This window comes from Otolemur garnettii, unplaced genomic scaffold, assembly GCF_000181295.1.
Source record: "Otolemur garnettii isolate 467f Iridium unplaced genomic scaffold, OtoGar3 scaffold00056, whole genome shotgun sequence".
In the NCBI taxonomy this organism is placed as follows: domain Eukaryota; kingdom Metazoa; phylum Chordata; class Mammalia; order Primates; family Galagidae; genus Otolemur; species Otolemur garnettii.
Genome location: NW_003852451.1, coordinates 9,315,957 through 9,340,831, shown reverse-complemented (window position 1 = coordinate 9,340,831; position 24,875 = coordinate 9,315,957). Strand labels below are relative to the sequence as shown.

At 46.8% G+C, this 24,875-nt stretch overlaps 1 protein-coding gene across 1 annotated transcript in view; it reads left to right on the top strand.

The window, feature by feature from the left end:
• ZDHHC14 (zinc finger DHHC-type containing 14) overlaps positions 1–24,875 on the top strand; it is a 248,187-nt gene that overhangs the window by 122,479 nt on the left and 100,833 nt on the right. Inside the window, exon 2 of the mRNA XM_012806724.2 lies at positions 16,324–16,484. Within this exon, the coding sequence (XP_012662178.1) occupies positions 16,324–16,484 (161 nt within the window). The remainder of the gene's footprint in view (positions 1–16,323; positions 16,485–24,875) is intronic.

Genomic DNA, 24,875 nt, shown 5'->3' with positions numbered 1-24,875 from the left:
TATTTGGGATTAATTCCCTTCACTGTGATACTGTCCTATTCACTACAGGAAGAAGACTGTTCCACTTCATAGCTTGTGCCTGATAGAGCCAAGTGCTCGTGAGCTACTACTGTGTATCAAGTCACCCAGGACTTAGTGGCTCAAAACAAACACTTCTTATCTCCTAGTTTCTGGGGTGCAGCTTAGCTGTGTCCTCTGGTAAAGAGTCTCCCATAGGGCTGCCATCAGGGTATAGCTGGGGCTGCTGTCACCTCAAGACAGGACTGAGGGAGGATCTGCTTCTAAGCTCACTCACCTGGCCATTGCCAGAGGCCACCCTCATGAGCCTCTCATAGGGCAGTTCCCAGCATGACGGCTGGCCGCCCTCAGAGAGGGCCAAAGAGAGAGAAGGGAGCACTATGGAAGTTGCAGGCATTTTTGTAACCTAATCTTGGACTTGACACCCTTCACATTTGCCATTTTCTGGAAGCAAGTCAGTAAGTGCGGCCCCCACTCACAGTGAGTGTGAATTCTAGGAGGAGAGACCCCTGGGACCATGCAGCAGGCACCTGCCATGTCCCAACTTCTTTCAAAATACTTCACTTAAGAGGATTCCGGGTATCAGAAGACCTCAAAATATTGTTCCTGCTGGTCCCACGGTGTTGGGGGCCTCCAGGGAACGGGGCTTCCTGCCAGTTAAGCCCACAGTGCCCCTGACTGGTTCCAAGCTGCGTCCCTTTCTCCTTACCAGACTTCTCTTTTTCACTCACCACCTTCTCTTCCAGCACAGACCAGTCACGGTTCTGCTAAATTATTCTCTGAGCTTTGCAGCTGGATTTCTTCCCACCCTCACCCTCTGCAGAGCATCTCATGTCTACCCTTGGCTTTGCCAAGGGTCTTCCAGACGCTAACTCACCAACTCTCAAACCAGGGCTGTCATTACCCATAATGTACATTATTCCTGCTTAATTAGCAGTGAAACTAAGACTCCAGGAGAATGAGTAACTCCCTCAAGCTCCCAGAGGTTGTGCAGAGTCTGACCCTGCACCCTGGGCCTTTCCACAGCACCAAGGACCTTTCCTTGGCAGTCCCTTGGACCTATTCCCAGATTCTGATACAGAAGTGATTCAGGTTCTGGTCTTAAATGCTGCTGCACTTGGCCTTGCCCAGGTGAAATTCTTTAGGCCCTGGAAAAACTGGGGATCAGATGGCCCCTTCTCAGTCTCTTCTAGAACTTTCATCTCGCTCTGATGCTTGCCTTGGGCTACTTTTCTCTTTTGCACAAGAGTCTTCAGCATTTAGGAGTCTTGCCCACTCTCAGGCTTCCCTCCCTGCCCCTCCATCCCCCCTAGTCTCAGGTGGCCTCGCCCCAGCTGCCCGCTGCCCACTGTGACTGCAAACTTATCTTCTTCAGATGGACTGGCATGCACTCACCAGGGTTAGCCAGAAGGCTGAAGGGCAGAGTGGATAGCCAAGTTATTCAACAACTACTGGGCCAAGGACTCGGGGAACTCCAAGTGGGGCAGGCATTAGCCCTTACTTGCTGGGTCACAAACAGTGCTCCCAGGGACCCGGGCAGAGGGGCTGCTGAGGGACGCAGGGTGGCATATTTAGCAGCCAGCTGGGAATATCCTCACATGTGGGTCCTTGGGCACATATGTCCCTTCCAGAGACAGTAGTTCTTAATACTTCTGGGTTGAGAAATTCCTCTGAGGGTCGGATCATCTCCCCACAGAATGTGAAGCCCAGGACCCAAAGGAAGGCTCAGCCACTCCCCCTCCTGACCCCCTGTTGCTGCCACCTGGGTGCTGTGCTGAGCTGGGGAGGACAGCTGGCTGCATTGATCCTCACCTCCTCCGAGACTCACTGCTCCTCCCACCCACTACAGGAGCTTCCTCGCTCTGAAGCAGAGGCTGAGTTCTCAGCTCATTTAGAGAACAGGAACGACGGATATTCCTTGACTCAGTTTGCCCATTTTCCTATGTTCTTGCAAAGATGTCCCATTCAAGAACCCTTCTCTTCAAAAATGCGTTTTTGCAAGGCTCCCTGTTATAGTTAGACAGCCTTAAAGTCCTTGCATCCTGCACCGCAAGGGAGCAGCCAGGCGTTCTTTCCACTGAGGGCAGGGTGGGAGTCAAAACCCAAACTGATGGAAATTTCTGGTTGAAAACAGTTCTTCCAGAACTGTCCAGAATAAGCACTACGGTCACAAGACGTTTTTTCCTTGGCTCTACTTGGTGGATCTCTGCTTGTGACCTCAAGTTGCGCAAGTGCTTAACACATGAGGCAATGTTTTTTGGCAGCCACGTGACAGCTCTCAGGCAGCTGCCCCTGGAAATGTACAAGACCATCCTCAGAAGGTGAGATTCCTTTTGGACTCCACTCACTCTACTAACTGTTGAGACCCACTAGACCATGTGTGGCATGAGCCCAAGGGAACAGAGACCCAGTTGTAGGAGATGCCTTCTCGTCTTCTCTCTGCATTGCTTCCTTGTATGGTTTCCCATTCAAGTCTCCAACTTTGCCATCTGCTTGGCAAAATTCAAGGGATGTGGCAGTCATTTAATCAATTGTACCTTTCACGGCAGGAACATGTTCCCAACACCCCATCAGGACAGCCAGCGGTGATTTCTATGCCTGGATCCTTTCTGGTGATCTCTCATTTAATAGGCTTTTCCCAGATGTTTCTCCACCATATCCCTTAAGGCTGTTTCTATCATTTTTTTTCTTTTTGCTCTTTCCCATTCTTCTTTCTGACCCCTCTTTTTAATAATTAACTAATAATAGTCATGTTTGCCATGGGGAAGTCCTCAGGAGGCTTGCTGTTCTATTTCAGAATGAACTAAAAAGACGTTAGCTTGGAAAAATGTGTGGCCTAAAAGAAATCTTAAGAGGTGAATGAAAGTTTAGCAACAGGCGAAGATACTTGGGGAAACGCAACAGGAAGACGACGGGTGGGGGTGGCTAAGGCATTAATTCCTGAACAACCCGTGGGATTTTTCAGCTTTTCCCCAATGAGTTCAAAGAATTTCATAAAATATGTATCCTGGTACTTACTGGGATCTAGTAAAAATACTCAAACCCGTGAGTTTTATGTGGCCAGTGGTGTTCTTCTGAAGTTCTTTGTCATCTCTGTCTAATAGGAGCGTATCCTGGAGCAATATAAACCGTTCCCCACCAGCTCCACCAAAGTGGAGGCCTTTGGACTTTTGTACCCCTGTCCCTTCCTCGCGGGGAGTAAGTTACTCCCTACGTGTAACCTGGGAATTTAAGAAGCTTTTCTTTGTTTGTAAATGAAAGTTTTCACTTTGGTGTTGTGTTAGAATCCCAAAATATTTAAGCAAAACTAGCCGGTACTGTCCTTGTTTGGCATAAATGTATTCTGAAGTAACAGGAGCAGTCTTCACCATTTAGTGTCACACTTGGTTGACAGGGACTCTAGGAACCCAAGCAAGCTCTGTGTTATGTAGAAATCATGGAGCTTGTTATTCATCAAACAGAATTGGGAAGCAGAGCCCAAGAGAAATGTTCTTGACCTTCAACCACTCAGGTGTTGCTACCCCTCTGCTGGTAATCAATCATCGAGAGACTGTCACCTGCAGCTCTTGAGCGTCCCTTCCCTCCCCCATGGGCCAAGGCACCTTCAAGCTAAATTAAGTTTCAAGGTTTTGCTGCATGCTTAATTACATTTAATGAGAGTAACTGAGATCCTCATAAAAGGAGGATCTAATAGCTGCTATTGTAGTCTACTGCCTATGGGCTGCAAATCAGAAGTGTGGCTCTCCCTGTGGTGCAATAGAGAGACCATGTCTTTGAAGGTGGCCACATCTGATCTGAATTTTGCTGCTGAAATTCACCAGCTAACCGGCCTCTGGCAAGGCAGTGGGCCATTTAGGGCCTGGCTTCCTCATTTGTTAAATGGTCTCAATAATACTACCATGTTTCCCCGAAAATAAGACACTGTCTTATATTTATTTTTTCTCAAGAAGACACACTATGACTTATTTTCAGGGGATGTCTTATTTTTATTAAGTATAATACAACAATCTACATTTATTCAAATACAGTGAAGTCATCTTCTTCTGGAACCTGACAGGGGGAGCCGACCTTGTTGGTGGGGCTGGTGCTAGTGATGCGTGAACTCCTTTCCCCTAGCCATTTGCACGTGCGCAATAGGATGCCTGCGACCTTGGTTACCACCCATGCACCTGCTCAAGTACAAACGGCTCAGAGAAAGGAGCTGAGGCAGATAAAAGGAATTCCAGTCTTCTTACCACTCTGTGCTGAAATGCATGGCGTGGCTATGCGGATATGCTGCATAGCCAGGCCCATCACTAGGTCTTATTATCAGGGTAGGGCTTATATTTAACAAATGCATAGAAATCTTGCTAGGGCTTATTTTGGGGGTAGGTCTTATTTTCCGGGAAACACGATAGTGTCATAGACTTACAGATTACCTGAAACATATGTGAAGCGGCTTGAAATCTAGGTACTCAATCAAAAAATTTCCTTCCTCTCCCTGTAATCTCACTGCCTGGCTGCCTGCTTTTTGGAAAAACCATGTGCATAGCTACATCTGTGTGTCTAGCAGGGATGGACCTTCCCCCTGGGTCTGTTCCTTCTGACCTCATCTTCTCATTGGGCTGGATAATTACATAGGATGCGTTCCCCAACATCAAGAAGAGAAATGCTTTCACCAAAGGCACTTACCAGCATAACAGTCCATATTATTATGGGCAGTGTTTGGGGGAGAAAAAAGCATCATCTGGTAATGAACGCTAAGGGCTCCCTTTTAGACAGGGGAGAAATGAATCCGCATCCTCCAGAATCCAAACACATGTAGTGAATTTCATTTTTTTCTCTTTTCAACCAAAGTACATTCCCAAAGCTGTCTTCACCTCATAATCTCCGACTTGGTGTTGGAGGGGGTCATGAGCTTTAATCTGTTTATTTTATTTTCTGTCCTGGGAAATGGAACTTTTTTCCCCTTAAATACTTATGTAGACTTTTTCTTCTCTAATCAAAAGCACCATATTTCCATTTCACAGGAATATTCTGTACTATGTTTCAAATTATGGTGCCTCTACTATTGAAATCCACACTGTGTTGTGAGTTTACAGGTAAAATCGCTTAGCCTTCCAAACTCACATGTGTCTGTCTAAACGATGAGATATTTCTAAGCTGCATTTGTCCTATGTGACCTGCTTCTGAGAGGTTTATGATGATGGCTGTGTTACAGTGAAAACCTTCCTTTCTTCTTTAATCTCAGGGAAATATTATAAAGGAAAATTTACTTGGTAATTCTTCTTCCTTTGCAAAAGGACGAAGGTGGACATTTTTCTTCCCTAGGGATGGGGTGTTAGTCGCGGGTGTGGGTGGGAAGAGCTTGGGCAGGGGGAAGAGAGGTGTCAGCAGCAGCAGCAGGAACACGCTGATGTGAGGGTCTGCACAGGCCCAGGGGCTCCTTCCACTGTGCTGCCTGCGTCACGTCTTTGCTACAAATCACCCACAGGCCTCCACCCACAACCCGGACCCAATGTCTTCAGTCTGCTCTGATGATTGCACTAAATTCAATTCAGCAAATATCTGTCAAGCGCCTACCGGGGATTGGTGACTAAACAACCTGTGACACCCCCCACTGGACTTGCCATTCTAGGGAATCCAGTCGAGGATGGCTGTGCTGTGCGCCCCCCAGTCACTGGGTCAGTTGGCCGTGGGAGGCCTAGAAAACCTTTGCAACCCCCCGGCCCACTCAGCGGCATCTCCTAACTTGCTGTTTTGTTTGTAGTCTGCGGATTTGGGGCCAGCCTCCTACTGAGTGTGTGCTGTGGAGACCAAGGGTTGGTCTTGATCATTGCTTTCGCTGACACTTGGTCTAGGGTTTTGGCACATAGCATGTGCTCAGTGCAGTACATGGAGGGACTGAAGGGAGGAACCAATGACACGTGGGAATGTCTTTTCCTCACAGGACTCGCTCTCCGTCTCTGGAGAGCGCTTCCAAAACCCACATGTGCCTTTGCCCAAAGCTTTCGAGTTACGGCTTCTTTCCAACCCCTGGGCTCCCTTTTCCATAGCAGTAACTTATAGACTAGACATGGATTTTGCATGGTGGTGACCGTCCCAGAGTCCCCAGCCTTGTTCTGTGGGGTGGTTGTGGGGTGGGCCGTGCCCCACAGCAGAGACCATGGTCATGTGTAAATCTGTGTCTGCTGCTTCTCCAAGCCTGGATGGGAATATGGAAGGCATAGTGAGGGCTGCAGACAGCGCAGCCTGGGGGCCGGAGGAGCAGGCACGGCCACAGCCGCTCAGTGGCAGCACCCACTGTACACCCCTGGCCACGCTCCAGCAGGGCACTTGATGTGTCCCAGCACCTGGGCACACAGGGGAAGCTTCCTGGATGTTCAGTGGGCAGTCTGAGGCCAGGCAGGGCCTTTTCCTTCCACAAAGGTTCTCTTGAATATATAATGATTAAGCTCAGATGTATTTAGTTAAAAATGTTTCTGTTGAACAATTCACTGTCCAACAACGCTGGGCAATGAGATATCCAGCATTTGGGTTCAACTCTAGGAATATGCCGGCACTGGGGAGATTTAATATGTCAGCATTTGACCCCTTCTCGTCCCTGAATGCCCCCTTCCCCATCCTGCCACCCATGGGCCCACCCCCAACCCCAGGAAAGGAAAAGGGAACCCACCACGAATCTGAGTTTCGGGATCTCCAGAGGGTTTGCTGGACGCAAGGGGAGACTGGGCCCGAGCCTGTGGCCTGCACTGCACCTCCTACCTCCTCTCAGCTGCTCACCGGCTTTTTGCTTTTCTGCTGCTGCTGTTTCTTCTCCTCCTCTTCCTCCCCCTTCTTCCTGTGATATAGAAACACCAAGGTGTGGTTGTCTCTGCTTCTAATATATAAATGTTTAATACAGAAATCCACAAGCACAGCAGGAGAACTTTCTCTGGTCACATTCCTATAAGAAATCATACGGACTAGAGTTGAGATGACTTGGGTTTTGCATCTTCAGGTATATGACCCCTCTGTCCCAAAGCAGGGGGTCTAACTAGGGCGCTGCTATAAGGCCCAAAGCAGGGGGTCTAACTAGGGTGCTGCTATAAGGCCCAAAGCAGGGGGTCTAACTAGGGCGCTGCTATAAGGCAACCTGCAAAAACCAAGGGCTTCAGCCCCTCCTGAGGATTTTGCCCAATGGAAAATTCATAGTATTGTCAAGAACTTTCTTGATCCATAGTGGAGTTTGTAAAGCACTGGCAGATTTTAATGTTTTGGCAATTCCCTTTTTTTCTTTTTTTCAGTTCAACAAATGTTTTTGCATTTATTCTCATTAACGTATTTTTCCACTGCCAAAATACACTGGGCTTTATTTAAGAAAATTTGGAAACCACCAAATTATCCCCTCTGTGCCCATTACCCATCCCCTTTAACTGGGGATAATGAGGTAATGTTTTAGAGCACATTCTTTCGTTATAATGAGGGGTGAAGGCCTCAGCTACAACTTGAACTGTCCCTTAGAAATGGAAACAATGTAACCTAATCATTAGACCCTCATATTAATCTGAAATAAATAAATAAATAAAAATGTGTGTTTGAAACAGACTGGATCATCTTTATGCTGTATTCTGTGTTACTAAAGATATCTATTTCATTCAACAAATAGTTATTGAAGGCCAGCTATGTGCCGCACTGGTTTCTAGGCACTGGAAGTTACATCTGTGAATGAGCAGGTAAAATTCCTCATGGCACTGAGCTTTTCTCTGATGGGGGTCAGACAGAAGCAGTAAGTACACACAGTGGGCCACGCTGGGCTAAGCCCTGTGAGGAGAACTGGAGCCCAGACGGGGGCTGGGAGTGCGGGGTGGGGGTTGGTGCCCGTTGGGCTGAGATTTTTTTTGGCCGGGGCTGGGCTTGAACCTGCCTCCTCAGGTATATGAGGCCAGTGCCCTACTCCTTTGAGCCACAGGCGCCACCCTGGGCTGGGATTTTAAGACTTTAGCAGCTGGTCAGGGAAGGCTCTCCGGAGAGGATGGTATTTGAACAAGGGCTGGGCGGAGCTTCTTGGCTCCCTGCGGGAAAGGAGCTCCAGGCAAAGGGAATGACTCAGGTAGGAACCCTCAGGAGAGGCACCTGGTGTGTTCTAAGAGCTGCTGGGGTCATGAGGATGGAGCAGAGTGGGCCAGAGGGGGGTGGAAATGACATCAAAGAGGCAGCAGGAGCCAGATGGCTCTGTGCCCCCCCCCCCCACTCCCCAGCATCTGGCTGCAGTTGTGAGCAGAGGGCGTGATCTGACTGGAGCCGGTGTGTGGGGATTAGACTACAGGGGCAGTGGGGAGCCGGGAGAGCTGGCAGCTGTGCCTGTGTGTGGCTTTGGGAGGGTACTAAGTGGCTGTCCTCTGACGTTGACACCTCTGCCTGTAGGAAGAGATGCAGACAGGTCAGGCTCTGAGTGTGACAATGTACTGGGAATACTTTGGCCAACTTATTTCACTCTTTTTTACTGCATGCACAATGGTGATACATGATTTTCAAATTGGTGTCTAAATAAGTGTAAAGAGCTCTTTGAACAAGTGTAAAATACAGACCCCATGTGATTAGAGAAGATTACCCTTTTTGGCACACTTCCCCTTACTGCTAACATCTTAAAACGTGAGACCCTTAGACCGGATGAAAGACAAATTGTGGACAGAGCCAACACCTGCCGAGACTGCTGTGCAGAGCTTCCAGAACGGCAGGGGACTGAACCCTTCTCCCATGTCAGGCAAGGTCAGGACCAACTGGACCGTAGACCGCTACTCCAGCCACCCTGTGCGTGAAGGTCTTCCCCAACACATGGCCCGTGTGCCCCAAGGGGAATGTCCTGGTGTGCTCTGCCAATTCCCGAGGGTTCCAGGAGGCCCTGAGAGCAAGATGATGGAGTCACCACAGCCGTGAGCTTGGCGGCCACACATGATCTGAAAACAGCAAAACAAGCATTTGAGTCAGGACACTAATGGGACATCTGGGGGGTGTGGGTGCTGAGGCCAAGTCATCATGTTAGATCATTAAAGAGCCACTTCGGGGACAAGAAAATTGTTGGCTTTCTTTCCTGTGATTCTCACACTACCAAGAATTCTCTGACTTCCTAGAATTTTAAATGTAACTCAAAATTACTTGACAAAAAAGTTGATGCACCACAATTTTCACTACCAAGCCCTTGCACATTCTCAGTAGTAGATGGGTAAATTGGACTGTTTATACATTATGATATAAAACCTGTATGTTTAAGCTAAAGCTCTCCGGGTTCTGTGTCTATAAGTAGATCTGTCTGGGTGGTCTTGGAGGCCCTGAGTTGAGAATAAGGATTCTGTCTTGCATACTTGGAAGGTGTTCGGGCCACCAGGGTGGGAGAGAGTGGCTATCTTTCCCACCACCCCTTGTCCCCAGCTTTCTGCTTCCTAAGTTGCATGAGGCCTAGAGTCGTTTCTCCCCACTCAGGAGCTCTGCAGACTTGAGGCCAGCCTGTGCCAGGGACTGTTTAGCTCTGCACGCAGCTGGGAAGGCCTGCAGGGAAAGCCAGACTCCTTAGTGACTTCCTTCCCCTGGATAGGGTGACCTTCACCTTCCTCCTTTTCGTAGTAAGCCTGCAAGTGAGAGAACTGGACAGAGGCTGGTGGAAATGTGAGGCTGTTGAGTTTTGCTGAGACTGAACGCCGCCTGCAGAGTCTGCAACTGGCTTGTGGGGTTCTACTGTCACCACCCTGTGCTCAGGGTCTGGCCGTTTCCTTCCAGCTTTCTTCTGTCATACTTTTCCCCTTGAGACCCTGAGTTCGTCTACTTAAATTCCCTCCTTCAGTACAGGTTTGGGTGGACTCCGGGCAAATGCAGCTGCGGTAATTAACACAATCAGTAAGAAACGGGTTTTCCAAGCCCTCGCTGATGCTGTGGGGCGTCTCGCAGGGGAATGTCCCTCTTGGGAGTTTTACCAAACCATCTATTTGCTTTTTCTCCCATTCTAGAATCATAAGCAGTTGTTATTTCTGAATCCACTCCTTTCTCCGTTTGTCTCCAAGTAATGTGCTTATCTTTGCCTTCTAGGGTAGATTTATTTCTAAGTGTGTGATTAAGGAACAAATCACAGAATGAATGGTGCTTGTGTCCTCGTCTATAAGTGAAAAATACATTTGTTTTACGGTGACTCATATGAAAAGATCATTTTTATTATAACCCTTACAACCTCTATTTTTCACAATGCTACTCTGTTATTATTTCAGACAAGTGAATCACTGGCTCAGATGATTTTATTTTATGTCTAGTTGCCTTAACTCTTTATTATTGAAATGCACTGCACTATTGAAATTTGAAATAATAGGTTACTTTGTGATTTTTGAAACATAGAAACTGCCTGAGTCAACAGCGGTAATGGAGCAAGGCCACTTCCTCTTCCTGTAGAATGATAAACACATGCCTCGTTTTTATGTCTTCAAAAAAGTTATTTTTCATGTTTATGCCTTTATACATACAGGATAGAACAAAATACCAAATGTAGATCATTTTTTTTTTTTTGCTGTTTTTGGCCGAGGCTGGGTTTGAACCCGCAACCCTCAGCATATGGGGCTGGCACCCTACTCCTTGAGCCACAGGCACTGTCTTGGTCATTTGTTATAGTTAGGAGTCATGAGCTACAATTAATAGAAACTTTTTTGGCGTGTGTATCCATTCACAGACAAAGAAAATTAAAAGATGACTTGGATTATTTTGGTATGGAGAATGATTCTGTACTTACTCCAACAGCCACTCTTTCTAATATCCCAACCACATCTTGTTAATATTGTTTTTTTTAAAGTAAAATTACTCTCCAAAAAAAAGTCCTGTGGAAAAAACAAAGACCTAGCTACCCAATAATGAAATCCAGACTTCCTATCTGAAATGTTTGAGACGTTAATTTAGTCTCAGGGGTTTGGGCTTTTTGTCAAATTCTGACCTGTGAGTCAGTCTCTAGACATAAATATAAAATTAATGACAGTATTGATTTGGGGATGTCGGTATATGTTTGATGGTAAAATAATTGTATATCTATCCATATATATGTATGTGTTTATGTATAAAAATGACCAAATACACTGATTGCATGAGCTCAGATAAGGTAGCACCCTGAAAACAGTTCTGCTTTTCATGTATAAACATCAAAACAGAAGAGATTTTTAACAAAGATTTGAGAAGTTTGTTAGTAAAACCAAACAGATTCCTTATAAATTTTTGTCGACGCTCCATTTTCTAATCACTGCCTGGAGTGGCTTTCCACACCTGGAGTGTACAGTGAGGTGACAGTGTGCACACAGGTGTTTAATCATCGCGTCCAAAGTCAAACGCTTCATGCTGATGTGTACGATTCGGGGCAGGAGGCTCTGGAAAGGCTTCTTATCATTGTAGCATCTGGCACTAAATTAGCTCCTTTCTGTTCTGTTATGAAGATGTATGCTTTCAGATTCTCATTTTTTCTCCCTGTCACTTTCCAACTGAGCTTTATGAAGACCGAGATGCCTGTAGCCTGTGTTCCTCACTGCCCTGGGTTGTATGTAGGTCACAATTCTTGAGACAGAAATAGGACTCCATTTGGTGTTTACATCTTTGGCAGCTGCACCCTCATCTTGTACCAATCCAGGCCCTCAGCGGAGGGAGTCTTCCTCGTCGCAGATGGCACTGGAATTGGCGATGCCATCCACAGTGGCTCGGAAACACAAAGGAGCCATTTCCAAGTTATTTGAGCTCAGGCTAAGAATTTGCAGCACAGCGCCCTGCAGCTCCAAGGCCATGCTGGGCTGTGGGTCCCCTGGGGTATCCCATCAGTCTCGCCTCCGTACAGAGGTGGGCCTACACAGACGTGGGCAGGGTCTGCATTTTGCCTCGTCTTTCTGGGAAGGATTGTAGACGCTCCCTGAGTTTCTGAGCAGTAGTTTAAAGGTGTCTCTGCAGCACTGATCTCACTGTTGGTTTAGACCACTGTTTTCCAACCATATTGTGCCATCACGGCACAGTTGAACCCATAGTTAAACGTCCATGGCACACTTGAATTGGGTTGATAAAAAAGAATATACTTACTGTCCTTTGAACTTCTTTTGAAAATAATTTAATTAATGATTTTTAAAAATCCTCATGGCACACTGGTTGGAAATCACTGGGCTAGAGGGATGAATTCTGTTATTTTGATAAAGGGGGTTGTTGTGGGTTTCAAAGAGAAGCTCAGCACTGTCCTTTGTCACACAAAGGCTGGTAGAACTGGGGATGGGATGGTCACGAAGGATCTAGGATTGTACAAAGTTGCACAAATATGAGGTGCTTCGTCTGCTAGAACTTCAGAGCAGAGGGGCTCTCAGAGGTTCCAATTAATGCTCACAAAGTAAGTGCAGGGCACCCTCAGCTCAGTGAGCTCAGGAGTCGCCTCTCAGCTGAGGAGGCCTGGTGGGCAGGGCAGGTCCTTAGCATGTGCAAGGATACTACCAGACCGAGCAAGCTTAGAAGATAGAGAAGTTCTGGACACAAGGTGCACGGTTGATGGGAGGGTGTGGCTGGTTTCACTTTCCTCCTCTCCTGGGATACTGTGAAGTTTGCCGAATAGATTCCATTTATTCAGCTACTTGGCAAGTATTTATTAACTTAGTAGCACTTTCTATCATGTGAGGCATCATGCTAGGTGCTGAGAAGGACACAGAAAGGATCAAGGCCCAGTCTTGCCCATGGCATGTCCACAGACAGCCATAGGTAGCCCAGGAGAGGACAAAAAAACATGTTCTGGGGTTCAGAGAAAGGAGCTGTCACTTCTGCTTAGGGCGGAGCCAAGAAACACCTTTTAAAGTCTTTACAGGAAGCATGTTGAGCTGGTGGAAAGCTGGGGCGCTTTACCACGCTGAGCGGGGGAGGGAGGGAGGGCTCTCCAGACATGTAGGCTGGACAGCAGGGCCCACGTAGTCCCTCTGAGATGCCCAAAGGTCAGGTGTGGCCCTGCGGGAAAATGTGGAAAGGGCAGGGAGAGAGGCTTGAGGATGGGCTGGATGGGACTGGAATGCTACAGTGAGAGCTTGACCTTGGTTTGGCAGGAGCAGGGGAGTCCTGAGGAGAGATATGCGTGATGGGAGTTGGCAGGCAGTCAGGACAGATTGAAGGAGAGGAATGACCATGGCAGGGAGAGGGATGAGGTCATGTTCCCAGGTGAGCGAAGGCAGAGAGAGGTTCCTGAAAGGAGGGAGGGCAGAAGGAGCCCTGGGTGGGAGGAAGGCTGCCTTGACTAGAGGAGCCGCAGGGAGGAAGACAGGTAGACAGGCAGGGCACTCAGGCTCCCCAGGGCTTCAGGGAACTCAGAGCTGGAGACTCAGAAGTCTGCTTTAAACTCCAAGTTGACAGAAGGGTTGGAATGGGCACTTCCCAGCCTGCCTGCCTCACCTGCTTCCCACTCTGCCTGGAGGGAACAAACTGCAGTTGGGGAGGGGGCAGGTGCAGGGGGTTAACTTAAAATCAGGTTGGTAGTTTCCATTATTAACTAGCATTATTACACTTTTATTTACTTAAATGCTACTTAAAGGACTTCCTGTGACCCCCGTATTATCATCCGAAAAGTCAGAGGCCCTGCTGCATTTCCCCCAGGCAGGGCTCCGGCACAGACTTAATAGGGAGGCCAGACAGTGGTACTCACATGCACACTCCAGCCTGCATGGGCAGCAGCCGCACACCCAGAGACCCTGCAGGCAGCATCACCCAGCAGGCAACTCTCCCTTTCCCGCGTCCTCCTTTCCTGGTGGGCTCTGAACACCTTCATGTGAGCTTAAGTGCAGATGACCTAAACTGCAGTGCATGGTCTCTGCAGGCGCAGGGACAGGACACTTCAGCTGAAGACATTGATCTCTAAGTTTTGAACATCACGCGTCAGCAAGGGGAGGGACAATCTCACTGGGGGAGAGGGAGGTGATGAGAAGCCTCGGGAGGCAACCACATGGAGTGGCCCTGAGAGGTCCCAACCCATGTGTCTCACACTTGGGACAGTGAGAGAAACGGTTCAGGGCCAAGCGCCTTCATTCACTATAACGTGCTCAGAAGAGGGGACCTCCTGACTTGGAGCTTTCAGACTCTGAGGTCAGCCTGGTTGCCTCTCACACCCAAACCAGGAAAAACAAACACATCAAAACCTCAGATCTACCAAGTCACCTTCACAAGAGGGTTCTGACAGTTCCAAAATATCCATCCTTGGAGAAGCTAATTGGAGCTACATAAATCACAGCTCTGGACACTGGAGACGGCACCCACTCTCCTGCCCAGGTGTGCTCTGGCTCACAGCGCCCAGCTGTGCCCTTGCTGGCTTAACAACTCTACCAACTTTTTCTTACTCAAATTCCTTCAAGATGAGAAAGATAAAAAACATGTGCCTGTTTTATTCTCTGCCATTATTCAAATTATGTTGAATTGTGAATTTAAATTATTCTAGAAAATTCTCTTCTACATCATCAGTCTTTTCCCTAATCATTTTGTTTTCATGTATATACATATATAAATATCTGCCACATATTAGCCTCATATCTAAGCGATCTAATGTATATCATTATATATAATATAAAAGATACAGTTTTATATATCAGTTAAAATCTTTTATTTAGTACCAGGTTCAATTTTATGCCTTCAGTTTGTTTATTTGGGGACTTTTTTCCTTTAGTTTTTTTATTGTAAATAATTTTTTCCTTTAATTTTTTATTTGTAAATAATTTCAAACTTACTGGAAAGTTGCGGGAATAAGAAAAATGCAAAGACTATCCACGTACCCTTTACCCAGACCCACCTACTGTTAATATTTTATCCCATTTGTTCCAGTTAGACAGTATTTTTTCTGGACTATCTGAGAGGAAGCTTCATACAGCACAGCACTTCATTTCTAAATAATTCAGTGGATAGTTCCCTGAACCAGGGATTCTCTCCTGTAGCTACAGTATACATTATCAGTAACTGCTGGGTAGCTGTGTCTAGGTCTGTAGGCCACTCAGAGACTGGTGTGTGAACATTCTCTGCTCTTAACGAGAAAGGGTCATGGCCTGTGGGCCTCAAGGCCTGGACTCTTGCCCACACCTTTTGCCCATCAGAGACCTGCCCAGCAGTGGGTGCGGCTCCCTGGGGCTCCCTGGACTAGTCCCAAGCAGGGTTTTCCAGTTTCCTTGTCTACATCTCCCCCTTTGCTGTGTCTTGAGCCTACGGAAGAGCATTTTTTTTTTTGTAGACATAGGTCCCAATGTGGCCTTGAACTCTTGGACCCAAGCAATCCTCTAGCCTCAGCCTCCCAAGTGCTGGGATTATGGTCATGAGCCACCACTCCTGGCTTGATGAGGTAGACAGTCTCAGTGATTTCCACTCTAGATGCTATTATTCCACAATTTTGTGTCAATGCCATTTAATGTGGTGATGATCATTGCAGACCCCACCCTCACCTGGGTCCACTTCTGACCCACACCACCTGTGAGGGTCAGTGGGCCAGGACAGCCAGCCGGGCCCTGACACTGCCCACTGCCCTGGATCTCAGTCCAGATGTCAGATGCCAGCTCCCAGAGGGGGCCTTACACAGTCTTCAGTGTGTCCTAAGGGCACTTCTCCCTGACATGTCACAGTCACTGCTGCGTGTCAGCTTGTCAAAATGATGACAGTGAAGAGGACTTCGTAGTTAGGAGTTGGGCCACTTTCATCAATTGGGTGGATCACCTGCCTCTAAAAAGCACTAGATTGCTCTATTCCAGCTGCTGAAATCCTTTAAATCATCCTCGAAAACCAGCCTGCAAGCTCATTCCTATGGCTCACTAGCATTTTTTGAATAGAATACATCCAAAATATTGAAAAAGCGTCTCTTGCCATTTGAAAGTGGATTCACGGTGTTGTGTGCTAGCTAAAAATCCCTGAGCTGTTGGACCCAAGCAGGAAAAGCTATCTCTAATGAAGACAGTTCTGAACTGATGTCTTCTCCTGTTATGTGATTCCAGGGTAGGGGGGGATCCCCGAGATTCACGAGCTGTGATTACAGTGCAAAGGACACATGTAATCTGCACAAGCTCTGTACACTTATTATACAGGCAAGATCATTTTCATTCTGCCAGCATCTTCCTGTGGGACCAGAGGGCTTGGGCTGCCGTGGCCAGGAAGCAAGGGTAAATTGAGAGAGAGAGAGCACAGACTTCCCCACAAGGAAATCCTTGGTGGGGATGAACTTTTAATGGAAATCAGTGTGACTCCTTCAGATGCACTTTTGGCTTCTTAGAAAGTACGGGCTGCTGACTGTTGATTCCTAACGTGGTGTTTGCTTCTTTCTCCCCTCCTGCCTTCTCACTCTGTTGACAGCTGTCCGTACCTAGCGGTGAAAATCACCCCCGCCATCCCTGTGGTTGGTGGCATCTTGTTCTTCTTCGTGATGGGGACCCTGCTCCGCACCAGCTTCAGTGACCCTGGAGTCCTCCCGCGAGCCACGCCCGATGAAGCCGCAGACCTGGAAAGGCAAATAGGTAACTGCAGGTCTGCCCTTAGCCTCGGTCGGTTCCGCCTGCGCTCAGCCACAGAGTGGAGGGACGGCCAGGGGCCCGTGCAGGAAGCACAGGGCCTGGCTGGCCCTGAAGAGTGACTGGGAAGGAAGGAGGCCATGAGTCTTTATTCTGTTGGGCAGTTGCAGGATGACCTGAAAAGGGGGTGGGGTGTAAGGAGGTCGAGGTGAGGCTGCAGGGACTGGAGGGATGGCTGCCCTGGAGACAGGGACTGCAGCCCACTCTGAAACCCAGTGTCCAGTGTGCCCTGCTGAGGAGCCTCTGTCCTGGGGGGTCTGCTGTCTCAGGTGCTCCTCTCTTGTTCCCTTCTCAGTCCTTGTAGCTTAACTAGTTTCCACAACGTAAAACTAGGAGAGGTTACATCTCACTCTGCTGTTCATTGACCCAACCTGGAATCCAGAATTTCCTTTATGTGGGTGTGACAAACATACGTATCATATATATTGAAATGAACAGCTCCATTCTTCCTTAGGTATTAAAACCCTAGGCTAAAATGTTATAACTCATTTTGAAGATATTGAAACAGATCCTAATCCCTGACAAAACAAACTTTTAAAGTCTTTAATTAAAAAGAAAGCTTTTTCTCGCTCTTAAAAGTTTGCAGTTGTGAACACATAGCTTTGCTGCGGAGCACTGATAAATTTTGCAAGAACAACAGAGGGGCTGTGATGACTTAGTGTGAACATAAAGTTTAAGCCTGAAAAATCACTTGGCAGAGACATGTCCCTCCCAGTTTTCCTCCTATCCTCTGGACTTCCCTTGCAGCCTCTCCTAAAGCTCTAGAGATCCCCTTATCTGCAGTGTAAGTAGGCACAGCTGTGGATCTTGCTAGATTGTGTCTATTCTGGTCTTACCCTTCCTGGAGGGCTAAAGAACCACTGCATCCTTCTCTTAGGATCTGTCTTCCTCCTCCATCTGTGTCGCCTGGGAGGGGAGCAGTAAAGTGGGAGTCAGGGGTGTTGTCTGGTAGACGGCAGCTGTCTTGTGCCCTGAGGGAAGGAGGGGAGGAAGAGCCGCACTGGAAGGGCAGCCTCTGTCTTAGCCTGTGCATCTGGGGATTCCCAGACGGGCACACCAATTCATGATTTAAAGCCTTACACTTTATAGCACTTTAATCACTTTTTGGAACCCCTTATGTCTATTACTGCATCTCTCACATCCAAGCAACCTCATACGGAAAACTTGATTTGTTAATAAGGAAACAAAGCCCCAAAGAGGGGCTTAAATGGGCCAAAATGGCAGAGCTGGAGCCTAGACCCCAGATGTGCAGGTCTCAGCCCTCGTTTATTTAGTGAGTCATGTCACTGGCGAGAGGGAGGAAGATCAGGCCCATTTTCCTCCAAGGAATAGAGCTGGAGCTACAGAAACTACACAGTCTATGCCTGCCTTATATCACCATGGAGCTCAAAAATCCTCTGCTCGGGGCAAGGGCCCAGCAGCCAGATTGGGGGTGATACACAGTTTTTTGCAATGACCCCCCCCCTCCCAGGGAGTACAAGGAACCCCTGCAAAGTCAGCAAGATCAGGAACAGGTCTGCCTTCCTGCACAGTGGAGGATAAAGGGTGCATCAGAATTTGCTGTTACAAATTCACATTCTAAGCGGCACAATTTCCTGTCCTCCTTATAAGTATTGAAGAAACTGAGCCGGATGGAACTTATTCAAGTACATTTCTGTTGTTTTTGCTGAAGTTAATAACCTCTGAGCACTATCTTTCAACTTAAATATTTTTTTTTAAACCAGCTGTGCTCTGTAGCCCCAAAGGCATCAATCCTGTGAGAAAGGGTGAGCCCAGAACTTTGTTTCCTTTCAGGAAAGAAGGGGGCTTCAGAGGCAGGACGTTGGCAGGCCAGAAGTGAGCAGATTGGTGTATTTCCTCCACAAAAAGCAGTGGTAAAGCTAAACAAAATGCTCAGAAACCACCATTTCATGGTTCTGGAATTTGGCCGAATTGAGAAGTGGTATTCAAGAAAGACTAAGGAACATTGGGTGACGGCAGTGGGATCCCTGGCCTCCTTTTGGGGGCCGCTCCCATCTCCAGCCTGAATTCCAAAGTTCCCCCAGGGCAAGCCGCAAAAAAAACCAGCCACTTCTCTTTATGAGGGGTAAAACTTAGAAAAAAAACAGTAACTAAGTTTCCATCTTAGGAAACGATTGAAAGAAGAGTAAGTGAAATTAAAAGCAAGCAGTACTAAAGAAACAATAAAGTGTAGAGAGGCCATCAGTGAAACAAAATATAGAAAAACAGGAAAAACCAATGTGACCAAAAGTTAGTTATCAGGAACAGACTTGTCTTTTAAAGATTGATAGGAGGGTATAAATGTTTAGGTTACATTGTTTCCTTTCTTTTTTGTTTTTTTTTTTTTTGAGACAGAGCCTAAGGCTGTCCCCCTGGGTAGACTACCATGACATCACAACTCACAGCAACCTCCAACTCCTGGGCTCAAGCGAGTCTCCTGCCTCTGCCTCCCAAGTAGCTGGGACCACAGGTGCCCGCCACAACACCCAGCTATTTTTTGGTTGCACCCGGCCGGGGCTGGATACGAACCTGCCACCTTAGGTGTATGTTGCTGGCGCCTTAGCCACTTGAGCCACAGGCGCCGAGTCCATTGTTTCCTTTCTAAGAGAAGGTTCACTTTGAGGTTGAGCCCTTCATCCTGGGGGCATACTGAGCACACTCACCTTGTGCACATTAGGTGAGATCCCTCCAGTCACCCGTTCACCATTCTCCTTCCCCTTGCTAAACTATACTTGTGTTTTTTCTCATGTGGGCATGTTTTTTATATATTGGTTTCATATGAGTATTGAATACATTGGATACTTCTTTTCCCATTCTTGAGATACTTTTACTGAGAAGAATGTGTTTCAACTCTATCCAAAGGAACACAAAAGATGTAGTCTCCATCTTTTCTTATGGCTGACAAGTATACTCCACGGTGTACATATACCACAGGCTGTTAATCCATTCATGGATTGTGGGGCACTTGGCGTGCTTCCACGTCTTGGCAATTGTGAATTGAGCTGCAATAAACATTGTAGTGCAAATGTCTTTCTTCTGGGTAGATACCTAGTAATGGAATTGCAGGATCAAATGGAAGGTTAACTTTCAGTTCTTTGAGAATTCTCCATACTTCTTTCTATAGAGCAGTGGTTCTCAACTTTCTAATGCCATGGCCCTTTAATACGGTTCCTGTGGGTTGAGACCCACAGGTTGGGAACTGCTGCTATAGAGGTTGTGTTAGTTTGCGATCCCACCAGCAGTGCAAAAGTAGGAACAGACTTTTTTTTAAGTCTGTTATATCAAATAAGATACATGAATGACCAATAAGCACATGAAAAGCTCCTCAACATCTTTAGGTAAAGAAATGCAGATCAAAACCACCCTGAGATGCCACTCACACCCACTAGAATGTCTGTAATCAAAAAATACTGACAATGACCAATGCTGGTGAGGATGTGGAGAAACTAGAACCTTCATATGTTACTGGTGGTAATGTAAGATGGTACATCCACTTTGGAAAATAGTTTCTCAAAATTCCTTCAAAAGTTAAACACAGTTAGGTACCATGTGATCTAGAGAAATGAAAACTTACCTCCACACAAAGACTTGTACCTGAATAGTCACAGCATCATTATACATAGTAGCCCCAATCTGGAAACCACACAAATGTCCATCAAAAGATGAACTGACCATGCACATGCAGTATCCAAACAAAGGAATACTGTTCAGCAGTGAGAAGGGTAAGGTACCGACACCTGCTACAACAGGGCTGCGCCTTAAAGACGGTGGACCCAGTGAAGAAGTCAGATGGAGAAAAATGACATATGCAGATAGTGTGATTGCTTTTTGTCCAAAAAGGACAAATCTTTAGAGACAGAAAATGGACTGATTGATTAGGAGGTGGGAATGCAGGGCTTGCTGGCACGGTGGACATGGTCCAAAGTTAGGTGACGGTAATACAATGCAGTGAGTTCCCTAAATGTCATGGAATTGCGCATTTCCAGTGGGTTATGGCATATAAGTCAGAGCTCAATAAAGCCGGGGATGGGGGAGGAGGAGGAGGGGAAGAGATGGAGAGAAAGATAGATGGGGCAGGAGAAGCAGAAGGAACAGGAGGAAGAGGGATTTGTAGACACCTAGTGTGGGTTTGAATCCCCCACTCACCATCCTCTAGCTGTGTGACTGACCGGTCCCACTCTGTCCTCAATGCCATGGCCCACTATTCAGATCTGTGAAATAGGAGTAATAGTATGTGTCTAGTGAGGCTCCGGTCAGGGTTAGAGATTTGGGGGAAGCCTGGAACGTTGTAGAGGGTGAATGGTAGTTTGTTGTTTGCGGGGGGTTTAATGCTCCCCCTTTTCCATCCAGTTCTCTCTTCACCTTTTACAAACACAGGTGCTCATATAAAGCTACCTGCAGTGTGGCAGGAACAAATGGCAGGGCTAGGACAGTGTCTCTGAGGCCACTGCCTGCCTACTCAGCTGGACACCACCCATCTCGGCCCCCAACACTGGAGAAGGCACTCAGGGGCAGGCAGGCTGGGGATGCTCCCTCGCTGGTCTGACTCTTCATAAGGAGTTCTCTTGTATATGACTTGGCTTTGGAAAATAAGATTATATTTCAGTGAAATCTTAACACATTTATGTGGTGCTATCTGACTAAAGAAAGAAAAATTAAAAATTAGATTTAGAAACGTTGTATTATTAGGGTTATTAATTATAATTATCTGTTGCGTATCTCTTACTTATGCAAACCCATAATGGCCTCTTGGAATCAGCCATCTGAGTAATTTACTGAAGATTTGCCAAGGATCAGCTTCCCGCATCTTCAGGCTTCTGAGAGGAGTAGGTGGGGAGGAGGGGGGCTCTGAGCTTCAGAGATTGATGCAGGGCTCTAAAAACTCCTCACACTTCTTTCTTCTGAAGGAATGTTCCCAACGACTTAGGTTGCCGCTAAAAAGACAGCAAAGACCAGCAGCAGGGGGCCGGGGCAGCTGGGGTCACTGAGGCTTGCTAGGAAACTTCAGTTTCAGAAACCTAATTTTGTCAGTTCACCCAAGGATGATCAGATAGGAAGCACTGCCTTGGGCTTAGAAAAAAATGGCAGGATGCTGTACGAGAAATCGCAGGATCAATGCACTTAATGTCTATCAGGGATCGACCTTTCCCCGATCCGTGTCTAGGAAAGCAACAGGCCACCTCCCTATCTCCCATTCCACACCAGCCATCTCTTCCCACCCTCCAACATCCTGAGGGCACCAAGACCAGGGTAGACAACTTGGAGGCAGGAGCCAAAATGGCCCCCAAAGCAGGGCTAGTTACTGGGCAGCCGTCTCCCAAGTCACAGTGACCCGGGTACTAAAGTAAGAGATGGAACTTGCTTGGTGAGGGTGGGATCAGATCAAAGGAAGCTGAGAGGTCTTTAAAATTTTTCCCTTGTGCTGTGGCAGACTCTGAAGAATCACTGCCTGCACTCACACTTTCTGCGGAGTAGGAAGAACTCCACTTCCCTAGACAAGGCGGGTGCTTGCCAGGAACGTTCCTTCTCTCCCTCCCTCTCCGTCTCCTTCCCTCTCCCTCCCCACGCTCCTTCCTCTCTCTCCACCTTTGGTCAAATTCTCATCATCCAGAAATTGCTCTTGTAGCACATAGAACAAATGACCATTGCTAACAGTTAATTTTATCTTTTGTTATTTCCTAAAGTAGTCCTTTTTTTTTGAGACAGATTTTCATTATGTTGCCCTCGGTAAAGTGCTGTGACATCACAGCTCACAGCAAAATCAAACTCTTGGGCTTAAGCGATTCTCCTGCCTCAGCTTCCCAAGTAGCTGGGACTACAGGCGCCCGTCACAATGCTTGGCTATTTTGTTGTTGTTGTTGTTGTTGTTGTAGTTGTGATTGTTGCTTTAGCTGGCCAGGGCGGGGTTTAAACCCACTGGCCTCGGTGTATGTGGCTAGTGCCGTAACCACTGTGCTATGGGCACCAAGCCTTGAAACAGACACCCTCTAGATGAGATTTTTAAGAAACATGATACAGCAATTTCTGATCCTGGGAAAACCCTCCACTTGCAGGCAGCATAGCCCTACCCCATCCTAGATAGAGCCTTTGCCAGGAAGGTTTTTATGACCATAGGAGGTTTTGACCCACTAGTTTGAGTTGCTGGAATTTTTCCCACATAGACATCTTAATTCTGTGTTTAAAAGTAGAAACATTTTAATTGGAATTTTAATGACACTAATGGATTTTTGTTGAGAAAAATACACTCTGAGGAAAACACTCTATAAGCCAATTTAAAACCGTAATCAATTTTCTCTATTTCACAGTTAAACTATTCCCAATTTTTTCCCATTTCCATTTTTATTTTACTAAAACTACTTTTATTAGAGTAATTTCTTCTTTGTGTAAAATTTACAACTAAGATTTTTTTTACCGATTGGCCTTTTTATATTATGAAACTTGCCATTATGAATGTTTTATAAAACTATTATTTCTATTAACACTTTTTATTGATTTTTTTAAGCTTGTGAAATTTTGTTTTTTGCTGTTTGGGGTTTTTCTTTTTTAGCCATTTTTAGTTTAATTTTGTTTTGGTTATTTCTGTTGTTAATATTCACTGTAAAAGTACCTTAACATTTGATGGTTTAATTTGTTTTCGCTGAAGAGGAGTCTGTTGGTTGCGATTGACCTGTGTTTAAATCTTCCATGTAATTTATTTTTGCCTGATGAATAGTCCGTTGGTGGTGATTGACCTGCGACTGAATCTTCTCTACATATCTCTGTCACTTTGCCTATGGTGAACTCATTGTCCTTTCTGCTCAATGGACGGTACATTCAGTCCCACCCCCCACCAAAGTTGGGAGAGTAGACAAGGCAGGCATCACAGGTCCCTGACCTGGTTGCTTTTTGCCAGTTTTCTTTTCAGACGGAGACATTTTCTGACCATTTTCCCTGATTTTTATTTCCATCTCCTTACTCACCTCCAAAATCACCACAATGTATCCTTTGCATGGTTTGTATTTGCAGTGATCATTTCAGCAGCTCATGAACATTTGATGAGGCCCCAGAGCGCTGCTCAGAACTGAATTACACCTGCCAGTGTGAGAGTCCTCTCTGCCTTCCGTCCTCTCTCCCTGCTGCTTTCTGCCCTGTTCCTGCCAGAGTTATTATGACGCCACCTCATTAGCTTTTGAAGTTCTTCTTCCAGGCACCAGCATGAGCATTTACCTGTGCCCATGTAATGAAACATTCTCAGGGTTCTCCCTGAGGCTCTGAGTATGCATCTGATTGGGCCAGCACGGACAGGCAGGCTGACGTTAGGAGCTGTCAGCGTCTCTGCTGTGCAGGCGTCATATTACGCACTTTCCACGCATTATCTCATTAAATACTCATGGCAGCCGCTCTGTGACATTTAGACACTGTTAACATCCCTGTTTTATTTATGAGGAAGTCAGCACTCCAACGGAAATTGATTTGCCAAATGTGATTTGGCCGGAGCTGGGAGTCCATGCGTGCAAGTCCATCTGATGTCAGGCCCTCTGCTCTTAACCACTGCCCAGCCTGCCTGCCTCCTGTGGCCTTGGGGAGCCAGACCCTGAGCAGGGGGGAGGTTTCTCAACTCCTGGGATCAGGGAGCACCTCCCTTTCCCATCAGTTGAGTCCTCTCTCCCCCAAGACTGCCAGGGTCACCAGCCCTCCATTTCCTGTCCTATTTGCTGCTGTCCCCAGCACATCCATGGGCTCAGAAGGAGACAAGCCAGGGCTAGAGGGCCTGGCTCCTAAATCCTGGGCCCTGGAGGGTAGAGAAGGAAGAACTGCAGCAAAACTCCAGACAATTTAACTCCTTCTTGAGCTTCCTAGAGGCATAGAGGCCTTTGTCCAGTGGGAATCTCACTGCGTCTAGATGTCCTGTGATGTTTGTGACGTGGGTGGGCAGGGAAGTCCCACCATGTCTGAAATAACTCCTTGAAGACACAAAAGCTTCTGAAGAAAATAGCATCCTAGGAATCAAAATGTACAGATTCTTTGTTTGGAGGAAAATGCTAAATTCATGCAGGGATGTCCAACCTATATAGCCCAGGGCTGCACAAGGGTGATAGGAAGACTAGTTTGCTTATTTATCATATCAGACATCCCCCAAATGACGCACAGACCCGTTTTCTGCTCATCAGCTTTCGTGTTTGTGTATTTAATGTGTGGCCCAAGACAACCCTTCTTCCAGTGTGTAGAAGAGAAAAAAAAAAAAAAAAAAAGACTGGACACCCCTGAGTGTGTATTGCTACCGGGGCGGGGTGGACTGAGTCTCCTACACAGATACCAGGTGGCAGCTCTGAATGTCTCAATTTCTGATTGTCTCTT